General features: G+C 38.0%; 1 protein-coding gene across 1 annotated transcript; it reads right to left on the bottom strand.

The window, feature by feature from the left end:
• Nucleotides 1-6,539: 6,539 nt before the first annotated feature.
• LOC140938018 (uncharacterized) lies at nucleotides 6,540-16,970 on the bottom strand. The gene is made up of 6 exons (XM_073387568.1): nucleotides 16,849-16,970; nucleotides 9,096-15,266; nucleotides 8,548-8,637; nucleotides 7,460-7,549; nucleotides 6,959-7,099; nucleotides 6,540-6,662 (listed from the first exon to the last, which is right to left on the bottom strand). The coding sequence occupies exons 2-6, from the start codon at nucleotides 15,249-15,251 to the stop codon at nucleotides 6,540-6,542; spliced, it is 6,600 nt and encodes a 2,199-aa protein (XP_073243669.1). The 5' UTR covers nucleotides 15,252-15,266; nucleotides 16,849-16,970.
• Between the last annotated feature and the right edge of the window lie 419 nt (nucleotides 16,971-17,389).

Here is a 17,389-nt window from a genome sequence, read left to right on the forward strand (position 1 = left end):
TGATTGATTGATTGATTGAGTGGAAGCCTATAATTTCCCTCCTTCAATTGCAATTTATTACACGTTGGTTTCTATTACTAAGGCCTGGTTCGGACTCTGAACTTTTCATGAGCCAAGCCTAATACATTAAGTACGTGAAAAGTTCAGCATCTGAATCAGTTAGGGACTTATTTCAATTTGGAATGGCTCAGCCATTCTTCCCCAGTAGGGCAGCCAGGAATTTTGGCTTTCCTCTTGGAGTGTCTTTGGAACAACATTGATTCGGAGGCCGGACTTTTCATGTCCCGAACCTACTGCATAAATTAATATAATGTATTTTGCAAGCAGTTTGACCAAAATGAGCATTTTTTACTTTTTTAGTTTTGTTCATCTTGAATTATGGTCAGCGTCTGAGTCAGTTCAGATGGTCTAAATAATTTGGGTGGGCGTTAATTTGAATAAGGTTTGGTTCATGAAAAGTTCAGTGTGTGAACCGGGCCTTAGCCCCATACCCTCAAAATACCTGCAGTAATGTGGTATTCAATTTGTGGCAACTCTGAGCAAGTGCTTCTGATGGATATACAGTATTTAGGGAGATCTAGATCCTTATGACCCTCTCCTAGCCTGTGAACAGGTTCCCGAGGGGTGTGGGACAAAAAGGAAAATTGGCGAGTGAGGCAAGCTGAGAATGGGCAGTGGAAGAAGAGGAGATGGGGGAGCTCTGGTCCTGTCTCTTTTTCTCCCCACTCCACTTGGCAGCCTGTTGACAGGCTAACTCTTCCCCCTGAATAAGCCACAGTGACTGCAAAGTGGATAAGCCCTTTTATCAGATGGATGGGCTGATCAACATGCAGCTGCCAGTCCTAAGACAAAAATGGCATGAATAGATACTTAATCATTTTTAGTCCAAGGTTGATCATTTGTATGCGTTACACACGATCTTCTCATTCCACACACAGTGTTTTGTGTTCTTCTCTTCATAGTTCATGTAAATCTCCTTAATGATTCGAGAGAAAATTCAAAATGTTTTTAAATAACAATTTAATGAATTTTTACAAATGTATTTTAAAAGATTAAAACATGAGCTTCTGATAACCCTCCCAGCCAATAAAATGACAGCCAGAACCTGGTGGTGAAATTTACTCGTATAACGTAAACATCCATAAGGGTTATTAATATGACAAATTAGCCAGGGAATATAAGCTTATCAGAATCAGAGGAATATTTTGAACGAATTACAATATGCTGTACTGATCTCCTCCTATCTGCGACATTATTGATATGACCTTCTCATGAATGTGACCAGAGTTTTGTGGCCTTTGGGTGATCACATTGAAAGCCTAGGTTTTATTGTTTTATTATTTTTATCTTTTTAGTGTCATCGAATTCATGAAGCTATGAATTTCATCAAGCTAAGGATTTCATCAAACTAACAATGATAACAGGTTTGTAGTCAAGAATTAGAAATTAAGTTTAACAGACTTAATTTTATAATATACACACATTACTATATTATATCTGGTTTAAGTCCTAAATCCTTAGAGGGTGATTTTAAAAGACAAAAAATAGCATATAATTCTAGAGAAGATTCATAGGGTTTACGTGTTAGTTCATAATTTAAGAGATTTTATTTAAAAGTTCACACATCATAAGCTTATGGCTCAATGGGTTAACACGCCTGACATGACATCTGTGATACCATACTGTAGATGCTCCAAAAAGTAAGAGATGATCACAGTTCTCCAACAATTTAATTCAAGATAGGTTTATATAGATTTAGCCAAGGCTAAAAGTAAAGCTCACGATAATATTTATAGTTTGCTCAAGTAAAATAGTTATAGAATCGTGTCATGCTAAGAGGCGAAGGCAAAGAGAACGATGACAAAACAACAATAGGTCTAATTAGCAAAAACACATCTTTGCACGTGCAGCACATTTTTTTTTTGTACATTTCTTTGCCGTTGTTTTGCACGACAACGTAAAACTTCCTAGTTACGCGTTTTATGGAGGGAATGTCGTACGTGTTTTTTTTGTTTATTTTTTTTTTTACTGCCGCTCATTTTCACCTTGGTGGCCGCTAGGATTTCTCATTAATTTTTGTCACCGCCGCTACAAAATTTTCGTGTCGTTCTTCAACAATAAATGGCTCCTTATCTCTCGCTCTAGCTCCATGCTGCTCTTTTTCTCGTTGAGCTTCGCTGGTCTGTCTCCTACTTTCTCTTTTTCTCTGTCCTTCTCCTGCCCTATATTCCAAATTTGTGGACATGACAATTGATCTAAGCTTAAAACTTTAGACAACACGGAAACAGAAACAATTTCCGCTTTCCGTTTTCGTCTTTATTGGCTCTTTAGTTGTCTCTACTTCAAAAGACGTGTGTGGCTATGCGATTTCCCGCCAAAATAACCTCGAGTTGCATTTGGGTTGCCATACCTGTTGATTGAGTTATTTTACATTGGCAAGCCTGTGGTGCGGACGAGCGGTCGGGCGGTCGGGCGCTTTAAGGTCACTTGATTACCAAATTTTCTCGGAAAGATAGATTTTCTTGGCTATTGGGGTACGCGCGCGTGGAGCTCCGCTATTAATTTTTCTCTTAACTTTAGGGTGTAGAATAAGGCCTTCCTAACATGCGTTTTACACATGATATGCTTAAGGTGATTCCTTAGTAAAAGAACCTACACCTGTAACATAGATTGAGATGAAACTTGGTACACTGACGTAACAAGTTAAGATGATTAAAAAAGAAATAAAAAGTGGGGCGTCACTGTGCTCGTTTTCACGTCACTATGCTGAAAAATACGGTTATTTAGGACCCTTTGACAATAAACCGCGCTCAGCCCAAAACTAAGGAAAAAGGGGAGATTTTTTCGATGATGCATGTGGTATCGCACAGAATTTGACTTGAATGTATTTTTATCCAATAACGTACCAGAAAAATGTCTTATAATGCCCTCGATCTTAATTTACGCCCCAAAGTAGACTTAATTTGAGCACGCGCTTTTCAACTCGTTATAGCTCAATCCGTACAATTTAGTAAAATTGCCCCCCGAAAAAAACTGAACATAGATTTATACCAATTTTGTCCTCATTGAAAGGAAGAACTGTTCTTATTAAAATCATAAAATAAAAAATGGGGTCACCCTCATCGTTTTTGCGGTAGATAGTCTAAGAGCTGCAGAAAGGGCGCACCAAATGCATTTTCTCCTACTTTTGAGAGGGGACTGGGGCGAGTTTCAAAATTCCTGCGTTTGTCTTTAAAAATACGTAGTCTTGAGGTCAGCAGCCATCGTGTAAACTGTGCAAGAAATAACACGTATTGCGCAAAATCAAAGAGAAGATATTTTTCATTTGTCTCACCCCCTACTCCCAGGTACAGCGCCGCCTCAAACAGCTCCCCCACCCCCGGGTCCAAAGGGCTGGACTTGTCCCCGGAGTTGCATTCATAACTGCCTTAGCTAATTGTATGTATATACATGTATGTTGTATCGAAATAAATACATTACTAATACGTTACCTGCTCTGGCGAAGACATTTAGTACAGAAAATTCCTAAACTCAGACGAAAAACTTAAAACGAAACGAATATTTCGTCCAAATCACTTAGACTTCATCAGCGTTGTGAGGTGACGTTCTTCTACCGTTTCCGAATATTGCCAAGCAACGGCTCACAACTTCAACCCACACAATGTAAAAGTACTATCTGACGAAAACAACACCATCAAGCGCAGAGTCGAGGAGGCCTTTGCTATTAAACAAAAGAAACCCTCCCTGTATAGGGGTGGGGGCTCGGACCTATCGGCAAATTACAATCCTTTCTTGGGGATTCAAAACTTTTCTGTTACGCAACCTGTCACCTCAGAACGCTGATGAAATCTGAGGATTCAGACGAACGTTTTAATTTTTCCCTCTGAGTTCTGGAATTTTCTGTACTAAAAGGAAATTAATAGTTGGGGTACAAAGACAAAACTGCTGTGATGTCGACTTGCAAACACATGATGCGCATTAGCCAATGAATTTTTTAGGGTTGAAATTGACTAATAGAAAGACTGCTGTTACTTCCAATTATATTGCAATATTGCAACTGAGGAAATCGTTTGGTCAGTGGAAGTGACAAGACTACAATGTGTAAAATACAGGGTGAGGCAAAGTTTTGTTGTTTCAGTTCTTCTTCACTTACTTTTTTTAAGGTTACAAACAAAACACACATTGTGATACAGTGTAAATCAACATTTTGTTAGGTGCTTTTATTAAATTAAGCATGTTGTCATATAAGTATAAGTGTTCCTTTTACAAACCAAAAACCAAAAAAAACCTAATTTGCAAAGATTTGAAAGTCAATTTCATTAAATATTAATTAAGGTACAGTGAAATTCTCCTAGAGATATACCAACAGTTCTGCATAACAGTTACTATTATTCAAGTTTCCTGTTTCATAGTCTGGTTGATTTACTTCTTTGCTTACATGTAAGGACAAAGTTTATTTACAAACTGTTCTTGGTGTACTTGAAAAAGTGTCAACCTTCTAGCCTGCTCCTTCTTTCTTACTTCTTCATTTCTTACTTGATAAACCTTTAAACGGCTTTTTTGTATTTTACACCTTAGTAGTGCTGTAACATTTTTTCCAATGGAAGATGTTAGCAAATCTATTCCTAAAGTCCCGACTACCGGAAAGGAAAACGTTTCATAGAAATAACATTTTAATGAATTAATTAAACCCACTAAAATATCATGCAAATGCATATAAACAATGATGTTTCTTATAGTCATTAAACAAGTTAAAACAATATTTTATAAGCTACATTTACTATGTAAGTGCACAACTATACCAATATTGCATATTGCTTTCTTTAAAAAGCAGGTTGACAAAATAACAAAAAAAGATCGGTGTTCTTTGAACGAAGCCCAAAAATGTGAGTGCTGCGATTCATTACTGAGTTAAGTAATTTCGCCAGGTAAACCTTTCAGCCTCTAAGAGTCACTAGCATCTTATTTCTCCTTAGTTTCATCGCTCCCAGAGTGAATGACGGAGTCTTGTAAGGTGGTTCTATTTTTTTAGTCTGTGAGCGAAATCCTATGGTGTGACCATTCAAATGAAAGCTCTCTGGCAATACGTTCACAAGGTACCATTTATTTGGCAGCATTAAATGCTGCTAAATAAATGGTACAAGACAAAATTTGGAATTTTTTTTAAATTCTGACTTCGGCCACTTTTGGACTTGAAATTGTTTTAACCTGCATGTACTGGCCACTGCTCAATGAAACATATTGGTCTGGAGAATAAAGGCACATGGTGTGAAAAATATGGATACTGAATGCACTAGGGTTGAAAGGCTTAACTTGGTACTTCTTAAAGTCATCAATGTACTATTAATTCCCCTACAAGTGGAACAAACATGAAAATGAAAAAGGGAAAACTAACTAAATTTTAAAACAATACTAAGAACAAAGAACAATAATGTTAAAAATGCTACATATATATGTAAATAATAGCAATTCTTTTCCTAGAGAAAATTTTTTAAGGTGGTTATATGAGGTCCATCCATAGTTATAGTCTTATAGGCCACTTGAAAAAAGCTTATCTTGTTATTTTATTTTTTCGCGTTAGTTTTGGGCTGTGCATCGTTATTTGAAGCGTGTCTTTCCTCCTCAAAATTAGCCCCTGTCCACCAGTATCCGGATATTTTTGTTTTTTTAGAAATGGATGTTTTTTTCTCCCTTCTCGCCCAGCCACACCAAACTTTTTCTTTACTGTGAGACCGATTTTGTAAAACCTGCAATTTTGGTGCCCAAAAGCATCGTTTTCTTGTGGACGAAAGGCTAAGTGGAGAAGAAATGCTCCGTTTTCAAAAACATCCAGATACGTCTGGACGCGGCCTTAACTGCACGTACCGTACCGTGCACACACTGAGCTTCTCAGTGATTTGCAATTCTCAGTACATTTCTTTACCACGCAGCAGTGCTAACCGGGGTTAGCTACATTGTAGAATAATAGTGTTAAAGGGACACAGTCAGCTTTGGGAACTTGCTGACCGGGACACTAGTTTTTACCTCAACCCAAAATCAGAGGTACGCGTCAAAATGCGCGTCAATCTTGCCTACTGTTTCATTCGTTCTTCAATCGACATTTTACTAGAAACCTGTTCCTGAGTGTTTTCTTACTCGTCCTATAATTCTGTTTTATTATATTTGGTTAAAAACGTTATGTCAATCGCGTATCTTGTGTTATGCAAATTAGCTATTCAATGGTATCTCATGCATAGGTGTATCGGTTGACTGTGTTCGTTTAACTTCTTTGTATTCGTTGGCTTGAGTAGGCTAGTTCCCATTTACTTGGGAAATAAACTTTAAGGAGTTCCTTAATCAAAGAAAAAGTTTCGCTCTACTGCCTACGCGTTCTCTTAATTCCATTGTATCATTTTATGCAAGGGGTCTGAGATCATAACATACTATGGAGTATGCACATTACGGTGCCTAACTGAGTTAACTGCAAAGGACAAACTTGAAATCTCCGTAAATGCATACTGCTGTACTTACTTTTGTTCACAATGGTGCATTTTACAACCTTAGCTGTAGAAATTAGGTCTAGGCGACCTAGGTGATCGCTGCTGATAGCTGCTGGTATACACGCTAGTTGTACTGGTCGATCGATTACAAGTAATTCCTGCTTGAATCATATCGTTATCGACCTGTTAAAGTAGAGTAGACATTGTCAATAATGCTGTAGCATCGTACTACTTAACTCTGAAGAAAGACGCTACAACGATATCCAACAATTTAATGTTTAAGACTTTCGTTATAAATCCCACAAACATATCAACGTAACTTCGGTCAGCAGTTAGATAGAAATGTGTGGAAAGACTCTGTCATGGAGTCTTCATCGGGAGATCGGCCTACGTAAGTGAGTAAGTCAGTCAGTCAGTCAATCAGTTAGTTAGTAAGTAAGTAAGTAGATTACAAGTTGTTTCTCTAATTTAATGCTCACCTCCTGTAAGAGATCATTTTTTCTGTCCTCCAAGGAATCTAGCCTTTCTCCCATCTTTTCTAACTCTTCCTCCAGACGACTGTTGTTTGATTGAGGGTCCCATGTTCTTTGCTCAACAAAAACTGAATCCGGAATAGAACTCTGCAAAGTAACAACAAAATATATAGAATTTACGAGTTTCCTCGTGCGAAAGTAACGAATGTCATTTGGAATTAGGGAGCTTAAGCAAAGGCGTTTTTGAGGGACGCACCTTTTACCGTTCAATGTGTGTCGACACTACCACATTTGTTTTGCTGTGTTTCTTTACTCTATACACTCTATTCTTAAACAGACAATTTGTCCAAAAATTTTGGTAAAAACATTGCCCAAGTATGAAAAAGTCCACTTCCGGTTGGCGTTCGTCTCTCAAAAACGCCGTTGCTTAAGCTCCCTATTACCATAAAAGGGACAGACGTCGCCATCTCTGCTACTGAGGTATTACTAAGGTAATGATTTATTCACCTGTTGCTCTCCGCAGTTGCTTATTTCGTTGGTGACAATCGTGGACTCATCAACATAGGCTATTTCCCTTTCTGCAGGAACTTTAGTGGCCTTAAAAGTAGAAACAGCAGCGGGCATAGCGTTATTTGCACAATTTTGATAAGAATATTTGGCATTTCTTCATGACTGAATTGCCTATTTGCAACCGTAGTGGTTGGTTGGCTTTAATGAGATCAAGCTGGTTATAGAAATTTTGGCCGAGCCATAAAAAATTAAACAAAAAATGTTAAAGTATATTTTTGCTTGTTTTTGGTTTCAAAATCTTTGTTAGAGTCTAGTGTAACCGAATGAAACTATGGCACTTCTGTAAACAAGTGAAATGCATACTAAATGGTACATTACTAAGATCATTGTAATGTAAGTAGCTTGACGCGGGTGGAGTCAGCTTGTAAGATTAGTGTGAATTCTTATACAATCAGCATTTCCAAAATAAGAGGTGAAATGGCGAACAGCCCAATCAGAGACCAAGTGCTCTTTAAACAATATCTGCTTTTAATCATGGTCATAGGTGTTAACCTTGTACATCAAACGAATTTAACTGTGTTCACGACTCACTCATGTTTCTACGAATACAGTAAAAACCGCATATAAGAACCGAGAATTTTCGAGGTCAGACTGAACAGGTTCTTATATTTTAGGGTCGTTTTTCATAATTTAGGCTGATTAGGTTCTTAATAGGTTCTTACTTTTCAGAGGTTGTCATAGTGTAACTATTGGCAGAAATATTGTACTTCTAAATAATACTTAATAGTTTATGGAAAACATATTTCTAGTGAAAATCCAAACAATTATAAATCAACATATACACAATAACTTTTGTCAGAAGTTTCTCACACAATAAAATAGAGGATTTTGACCACTAAAATTGGAGGGAGTTATTTTTTTGAATAAGAACCTATTTTTCTTTGCCAGGATGAACAGGTTCTTTTATATTTTTGGCTATGTAAATGCCAAATTTCAGCATGTAGGTTCTTAAATCACTGGGTTCTTATATGCTGGTTTTTACTGTATCCTTTCTGATCGAAACAATGCATAATGGTCCAATTCACCTGTTGTTCCGGCCTGTAGTTGCTCATTTCATTGGTGCTGAATGTGGGCTCATAACCGTATGAAATTTCCCTTTCAGCTGAAACTAAAGGCTGCATAAAGACAAAACAAGAAGGGACACAGCCTCAATAAAGAAGTCCATACTTCTAACAACTTATCCCCCTTTCGTAAATTGACGATAACACTAATTTAAAGTTAGCTAACCTTTAGGGTATCAAACAATTTGTAAGTCTTGGCGACGAGGTATAAACAAAACGCGGTGTCCCAATAGTCTTTTAGTATAATATTTCGAATGATGCATGTATGAAATATAACAAGAGTTGCAGAACATGTTCAAAATCTTGTCGCGTAGAGTGAGCCAAATAATTAAGGCTCAGTGGCATGGTCGTGTCCACCTTTAATCAGACTATCTTTCTTAGTAAAGCCATGAAAAATACTAACCCAGAAAATAATCGTACTGATAGTCAGGTTGTCATGCCCTAAAGTTGCTTTCTCAGCCTCGAAACATGTGTAGAGTTAAAACACTTACGCGAATGATTTTTGTTGTTACCTTTTGTGTTCCACGGCCATAAGGAAAGAAAGCTAACGGAGAGGGCTTTCCAGCTGAAACCACAGATTTAAGTTCTTGGGCAGTTCTCAAAACTGGACAGTTCCTCCCACCTCCCCATTGGGTGATCTCGTTGTTGTAAAACTGCGCCTCCTTTGTCGCAATCTTAAGCTTTTCATTCTTATGCCTTAACTCTTGAAGCTCTAGCTCAAGGAGACTCGGCTCCAGTTTTCTTGGACTTGCCACTCGTGACTCGCTCTTAAGGAAACTGATGTCTCTCTCAAGAACGTAGGCGATCTTTTGCTGTTCTGAAAGCGCTCGTTCCAGCCGAGATTTGCTTTCCCTAAGCTCTACAATTTCGGCTCTTAAGCTTGAGAGGGCGTTTTCGTGAACTTTTCTTTCTTCTTGGGCTCTCCTGTAAAAGTCTTGTTCCAAAATAACCTTGAGCTCTTGGCTAAGCTTTTGTGCTCTTCGCTCCAGTTCCATTTTCTCATGCTCAAACTGATGCTCTAGTTTGCTTTTCTCCCTCTTAAAGTGTTCTTCCATTTCTGCGATCTTCCGCTCTGCTTTGGCAAGTTTCTCTTTTAACCCAGCAATTGTTGCGTCCGTCGTTCGCTTGAAGGCTTGTGTGGCTTGATTGTTTTCTTCACGAATTCTTGTTACAAGCTCCTGTTTGTTTCTTTCAAGCCTTCTTCTTACCTCGGTAATTTCCGCCTCGTGTTTCTTCTCCAGCTCTCTCTTCTCGTTCGAAAACGAACTGGCGAGTTGGTTCTTTTCCTCCCTCATCTTCGAAAGTTCTCGGCTCATGGCCTCGATTGAAACACTTAGTAATTCTTTGTCATGTTCCATTTTCTTCGCCAGTGCTTCCTTGTCTCTCTGACTTTGCTCAAGCAAAGCTTCTTTGTCCCTTAGGAGCACTTCGTTTTGAAACTTCAATGATCTTTCCGACTCCATTAACTTGTCTTTCTCACTTCGGAATTCCTGTTCTAATTTGAAAAGAGCCTCTTGTAGCTGCCTCTCTCGAGATGATACCTCCGCTGTTATCGAAGCCTTGTATTCTAGACGAATTTTCTCTTCGAATTCCTCTTTTTCAGATTTGATTTTTGTTTCTGTGTTTAGCTTCTCTGTTTCGGAACGCTCGATAAGTTCCAGTCTGTGTTTTTCCTTAACTTCTCTCAGTTGCATTTCTAATTGGTACTCAATCTTACGACGCTCTTCAGCAAAGCGGTACGTCAATTGCTCCTTGGTCCTTTCGATCTTCCTTTGCAAATCATACACTTGATTTTGGAGTTCAGACTTGATCCTTGTTAGAGACGTAATCTCAGACTTCAGCTTATCCTCATTTTGAGTAAACTTACGGTTCTCTTCTTGTAATTTCTTGTTGTAATCTTCGATCAGCTGCTTCTTCTCTATAAGCATTCGCTGTTGCAGCTTATCCTTTTCCTTTTCTAGTTCGTTTCTTATTTCTTCTATCTCCTTGCTGGTTACTTCCCTGAAGTACTGCTCGCGCTCATAACGAACCGAGTTAATCTCGTGCTTGTACATTTGATCAAGTTGGCTCAGTTTTCTTTCACACATCTCCCGTTCGCTAGCTACTTCGTCTTTGAGGTCCTTCAATTGCTTCTCATAATCCTCCTCCAATTTTTTTTTCTCTTTCTCAAGTGTCTCTTGTTCCTCTCGATGCTTGTATACCATTTCATCAAATTTCCGCTTCCATTCTCTGCTTTTTTCCTCAAGGGTGTACGACTTCTGTTGCAATTCCATTTGCAGCGTTCCAACCTTTCTTAGCTCATTGTCATACTTTTCCTGCAAATTTTGCATCTCAAAGTTGAAGCGATCTTCGCTTTTTCTCTTCTCTTCATTAAGAAACTCGATGGAATCTTTTAAATTTCGCAAAGTGCTTTCCAACTCTCGAATGGTATTTTGTAACTGCTGTATTTCTTCACTCAGCTTTTTCTTCTCATTAAAACATTTTGCTTTTTCTACTTCAATATTCTCCTTGAGCTCGTCTATCTGTTTCTGACTGCTCTCCTCTGTGTGGGAGACCTTCTTGGCCATTAACTCCAACTCTCGTGTAAGCGTTTTGTTGAGCTGTTCCATCTCTTTAATTTTCAACTTTAGATCGCCATTCTCCTGGTTGAGTTTGCTTTCCTTTTTCATTAGTCCCTCAATCTGGGATCGTAAACGAGCAAGTTCGTTGGCCATCTCACGGTTTGAAACCTCTAGCTCAAATAAAGCCTTCAATTTTGTCTCGTACTCCGTAGTTTTCAAATTAAGGTCGTTTAACGTAGCTTCATTTTGCGATTCCGTCTCCTTAAGATTTTCCTCAGCCTCTTTTAATTTTACTTGTAGTTGTTCTACTTCGTTATTCATTTTTGACATTTCCTCTTCTAGCTTCTTTATCTCGTTTTCTGCCTCTTGGAATTGCTTTTGCCATTCATCTTCTTGCTTGCTCGCTTGCTCTTCAAGTGTTTTTATAGTTGCAGTGAGGTCGTTCACTGCCACTTCAAGGCCTTGCTTCTCTCTCTCCAGCTTATCGATAATTGTTTTTTGTTCTTCTGACTTCTTATTTAAACTGGTTATTTCATTGTTGAACGCTACCTCTTGCTCATTCATTTGCTGCTCATGACTGTTCCTCATGCCTGACAGACCGTTTTTATACTCCTCTTCTAGATTTTTGTACTTTGTTTTCCACATGGTCAATTCACTGGAAAGCTCTACAACCTGAACATTCAGCTTGCCTTTCTCTTGCACTTCTTTATTGAGAAGTTCTTGAAGTTTCCATTCCTGTGTTGTATATTTCGTTTCCATCTCCCTTCTGACTTTAATAATCTGTTCCTCATACCTAGAAATGATTCCCCTTTTCGTTGATTCAAGGTTTTGTATACGTTCAAAGAGACCTTTCCTTTCTTTTTCCATTTCAGCAATCTTCTTTTTCAGGGACTCTATCTGTGATTCGAAGCCATCTTGGTTGTCCTTAAGGTTTGATTGCGCTCGCTCAAGTTCCTTTTCTGTCAAAGCCAGTTGTGCTGTTTTATCTTCTAGATCTTCCTTCATCTTCGAAATTACTTCTTTGAGCTTCATTAATTCTTGTTCGTATTTATTCTTGTTGTCTTCCATCAACTTCTCACGTCTGATAATTTCTTCTTTTAGCGCAGATTTTTCCGCTTGATGGTTTGCTGCATTCTCTGCATTTTGAATTTCTAGATTCTGGCGTTTCTCCGCTATTTTGTCGTTTTCTCGTGTTAACTCGGTTATCCTCAAATCATAGCTTTGTTGTACTTCCTTGATTTTTGCTTCGAGATCTCTCACCGCCTGTTCCAGTTTCGATATCATACTCTCTTTTTCTGTTTTCAGTTGCTGTAGTTTCTTGTTAAGTTGTGTCTTCATGTTCTCCATTTGTTTTTTCAGTTGCGCCTCGGTCTCAGCTTTCTCCCTTTCAAACTTGCCAGTTAACTCCTCTTTTGTTTTTGTCATATTTGTCTCGTACTGCTCCCTTGCTTTCAAAGCTTCTTTCCGCAGTTTATCGACTTGCGCCTGCAGTTTCTTCTTTTGTGACTCAAGTTTCTCTTTCTCTTCTGAAAAATGAGAATTTCTTTTTTCGAAATCCTGTAACAATTCTGTGATCTTCATCTCGTACTTCTTCACTATCTCGCTCTGTCTCTCCACTAACTGTTCTTTTTCTTGGTCAAAGTTTGTTTCCAGCTCGCTTTTTTCTTTGTCACATTTCTCTTTTAAAGTTGTTTTAATTTCTGTGATTCTTGCCTTGTAAGTTTCCTCTATCGTTTTGCATTGTTTTACCAATTCGTCTTCCCTTTTAGAATGTTCCTCCCTTAAGGATTCTCGTTCTTCTTTCATTTTTTCCACCTTTGAATTCAATTCCTCTTGCAAATCGGCAATTTTCTTCCCGAACTCATTCACGGTTTGTTCGTGAGCCTCGGTTAGTTTGTTTTTCTCCTCGGTGAACTCGTTTTCCAGTTCTTCTTTCTCTTTCTCGTACTTCTGTCGTAGTTCCTTTTTCGTGTCTTTTACGAGTTTTTCGTACTTGTCAATACAACTCGAAAGCTCGTCTCTTAAAGCCTGGATTTTTTCTTTGTACTTTTCCTCGCTACTCTCCATTGCAACTTCTAAATCTGCAATCTTCTTATCGTTCCTCTCTTTTATTTCGGCTATTTGGTCTTCGTAAGCTGTTATTGTGTCGTTATTGGATGCTTTCAACTCTTCTATCTGTTTCAAAAAGTTTGATTCCAAGTCTTTCTTTTCTTTGTTAAATTTTTGTGTCATTTCCTCTTTCAGCTCCTTTGTGCTCAATTTGTACTCCTTCTCTTTTTCCGCCATTTCTTGCCTCAGTTCTTCCAAAGCCTTCTGATGCGACTCCTTCAACTCCTTAATTTCACTTTCCATCTTTTGCGATTGGGCATCCATCTCATCTTGCAAAGCAGTGATCTTTTCTTCATACTCTTGCACTACGGTCGTATGTGATTCAATCAACGTCGTTTTTTCTTTCACAAACCTTTCCTCGATTTCACTTTTTTCCTTGTTGCATTTCTCTACCATTTCCTCTTTGGCTTCTTTGAGTTCTTTCTCGTGCTTTTGTTTAATTTCCTCAATTTCTTTCTCCAGTTTCCCAATGTTACTTTTGTTCGTCTCTTCAAGCCGTTCTATTTCTTTCTCCATCTGAGCTATTTTTATTTCGTATTCTTGTTGGATACTGGTAATTTTAGTTTCGTAACCTTGAACCGTTGTCTTATGACTTTCTATCAGCTCGTCTTTTTCTTTGACGAAGTTAGCTTCAAATTCTTCTTTCTCCTTTTCATATTTCTCGTTTAACTCTTTTTCCAAGACCTTCATTTCCTCTTTGTACTGGTTTTCAAGGGTCGCAAGTTTTTCTTTCCAAGACTCAATTTCAGCAGAGTATTTCTCTATCAGCTGCGTTTTCTCAGTCTCCAGTTTCGTAATAACCAGTTTGTTCTGTTTTTGTAACTCCTTGATTCGTATTTCATTCTGTTGAATGATCTTTTTGTATTTTGTAACTATTTCTTGTTTCTCAGTATCAAACTCACTCTCTATTTCATTCTCTTTTTGGGTGTATTCGTTCTTAAGCTTATCTTGCAGCCCCTTCATCAACGATTTGTGATTTTCTTCCAGCTCCTTGCACTTTCTTTTCAACTCCGCTAATTCGTCCAAAGACGTATTGTAACTTGCCTCCAACTTATCCTTCTGTGTTTTAAGTTCTTTTATCTTTTCTTCACACTGTTGATTAATCGACGTAATCTTTAGCTCGTATTCATCGATAGCTTTTTGATGTATCTCTATCATCGAGTCCTTCTCCTTAGAGAACATGGCTTCGAACTCACCCTTTTCTGCTTGGAACTTCTCTGTCAACTCAATTCTCAGGTTGGCAAGCATTTCTTCATACTGCTTTTCAAGAGCCGAACATTTCTCGCGCCAGGTCGTTATCTGAGTAGCGAGGTTAGCATTCTTCTTTTCCAGTTTTTCCTTGTCAAGTTTAAGTTGGCCTAGCTTCACTTCGTAATCTTGCTGTATTTGTACAATCTTCATCTCATAATCTTTCGTACTCTTCTGGTATGTCTGCATAAGACTCTCGTTTTCCGCTCGAAGCATCTTTATTTGCTCTTCGTAGTTGTCTTGCATTTCGTCCTTTTCAGTTTCAAATCTGGTTTCCATCTCACTCTTCTCCATCTTGCATTTGTTCGCTAGTTGTCGCTTCACGTCTTCAATCATTCTTAGATTCTCTATCTCCATTGTAGAAATCTTCTGCTTTAGCCTCTGTACTTCTCTCTGCGATTCATTGTACTTCTTTTGCCAGTTGTCCCGATCGATTTTAAGTTGTCCGATCTTGATTTCGTATTCCTGAATGATCTTTGTTTTTGACACTTCATATTCGTTGACGGACTTGACGTACATGTCATTGATACTCTTCTTTTCTTGTTCTAGTTGACGAATCCTTTTCTGAAGAGATTCTATCTCCGCGCTGTTATCTGTTGGGATAGTTCCCACAACCTCCATTTCCCAACTTGAACCTCCATTATTGATTGGCATCTCGGTGGATGTCATCGTCGTGTTAATAGGCTGAGCATAATATGGGCTTCCCCAACCGTCAGCCATCGGTTGAACTTGCATTTCGTTTCCTGACATCCTCGTGCGATATTGCTATTAAAACAAAAATAATAAAAATCGATTGCATTGTGCCTGAATCGGTTTAAGCCTCATAGATTAAGTCGTGGGCCTGGTTGTTCGAAGGCCGATTAGGGCTAACCCGGGGTTAATCTTAAATCCAAGAAAAAAACGGAAAGCATTTTCGTGGATAATTTTCTTTTCTTTTGAGAGCATGTGATCTTCAATTTGTAGACAAAAAGAATGAAACTGAACTTACTTTTTACTGCGGATTTCAAAAACACGCGAACTCTGAAGTTCAAAAGCCAACTGACGTTTGCGTTTTTCGGTGCCGTCAATCATCTTAACGGACCTCTTAGGAAACAACTTAATTCATTTAAACAGGTTCAAAAGGTAATGGTTTGTGATCTGTGATTGGTGGATTTCGATCCATTTTCAGTGTTTTCAAGGTTCGTTGCTTGTGATGGTAAGTATAATGACAGCAGGGAAAAACGCAATTGTGAAGGCGGCTTTTGAACTTTAGAGTTCGCGTGTTTGTGAAAAGCGCTGTAAGATTTCATTTTTGAATTACAATTTCGCACTTACCTTGGGTTATCTTAACCCAGCTTTGAACAACCCGGCCCTTCCAGCAAAAAGTACTGGGTACAATGGTACCACCAATTTCCCAAACAGCTATTTACTCCTTACGGGAAAATTGAAACTCCTCTATCGCTAAATGATGTGGAAAAAAGGTGCAACAGTGCAACAGAACTGTGAATGGTACATGTACCTAAGGCCGAAAGTAGCAATGTCAGAGATGGGGGAAAACTGTTCAGAAAGTGTTAATTAGGTGCCTACGTTGATGACAAACTGTCCTTTAGACAAGGTGATGCCAAAACTGGAAATGTATAAGAATGTTGTCTACCCTGAAACTAAAGGTGAATGTTCTTGTTTAGTCCAAATAATGTTGATGAGAAGTGTTTCAGAACCGCAGAAACTCACTTGAAGGGGGTTCCTGTTTAATGCTGTAGTCTACAATGTACTTTACATCTTATGACACCCACTGTGGTCATGGTAACTGATTCAAGGACTAAGTAATAGGGACATTGCTACCAAGATATTAACAATATCAGTTGTGTCAATTCCCAATTCCCAAAGTGCAATTCACGTTATAATAAACGTAACAGTGAAATCAATGTTATTTATAAACCTTTGGTCGTTAAAGGTAGCTCAAATTAAAAATGTCTGAGGAACGACGTAGCCTGGGTTATCGATTTCCTTTTTTACCTCTTTTCAGTAAAATGATACAGCTACTAAAAGCTTAGCTTTGCAAGTAGAAGAGCCACTAATGGTTAATTCTTTGTTAACCGAAATAGAATTTTAGGTTTAACCACCAGTTAAAATAAACAAACCAAAAATTAGAATCTTTGATTCTTGAGTAAACAATGTTTTCGATCGATGTGAAACTTTTTTGGGAAAAAATATTTAACTGCATTTAGTTCCAGAAGTTGCACATCAAACAAAAACTGTCTGCTTTAAAGTAAGATATCAGCCTTAATGATTCAAATTCGCATAAGACCATACTGGTATTTGAAATTTGTTTTTTCTGAAGATGCTATTTTAAAATGTGGATTCTTACCTTCTTTAAACAATGGGCTTCTTCATAGCCCGTGTGATTGACAATTGATTAATACTAAGAAAAACGACTCAATTTTTCCGTTCTTGAACTAACAGACAGTGAAAGCCTTCTCTTTGCAGAATGTAAACAGGTCTTTTAAATTTAGTGGTATCATTTGAAGCAATGCCAGATTATACAGTGCAACATCCAATGAGAATTGTCTTTTCTATCACGTTGTCCAGATTTGCATCTCTGTAGAACAGGTCACACAGTGTTTGCCCAAGATGCGCTTGTGATTGTTTTAAGTCTAAAACATACAGGAAAACTTAAAACAAAATGAACAATGGCACAAACAGAAAAACGTATAGTTATTTTATAAATGACTTTTAAGTATTGTATCGAATTTTGAAATTGTAACCTGAAAATTAATTTGGTTTATATTTGATTCCCTTGCAACTTATTTTAAAAGCCATGGGAGATTAATAGTTCTCTTAACCACCAGCTACTTGAGGTTGCATATTGTTACTTTCATCTCGAATAATCATATACATGTTTTATTGCA

This window comes from Porites lutea, chromosome 5, assembly GCF_958299795.1.
Source record: "Porites lutea chromosome 5, jaPorLute2.1, whole genome shotgun sequence".
NCBI classification, from domain to species: domain Eukaryota; kingdom Metazoa; phylum Cnidaria; class Anthozoa; order Scleractinia; family Poritidae; genus Porites; species Porites lutea.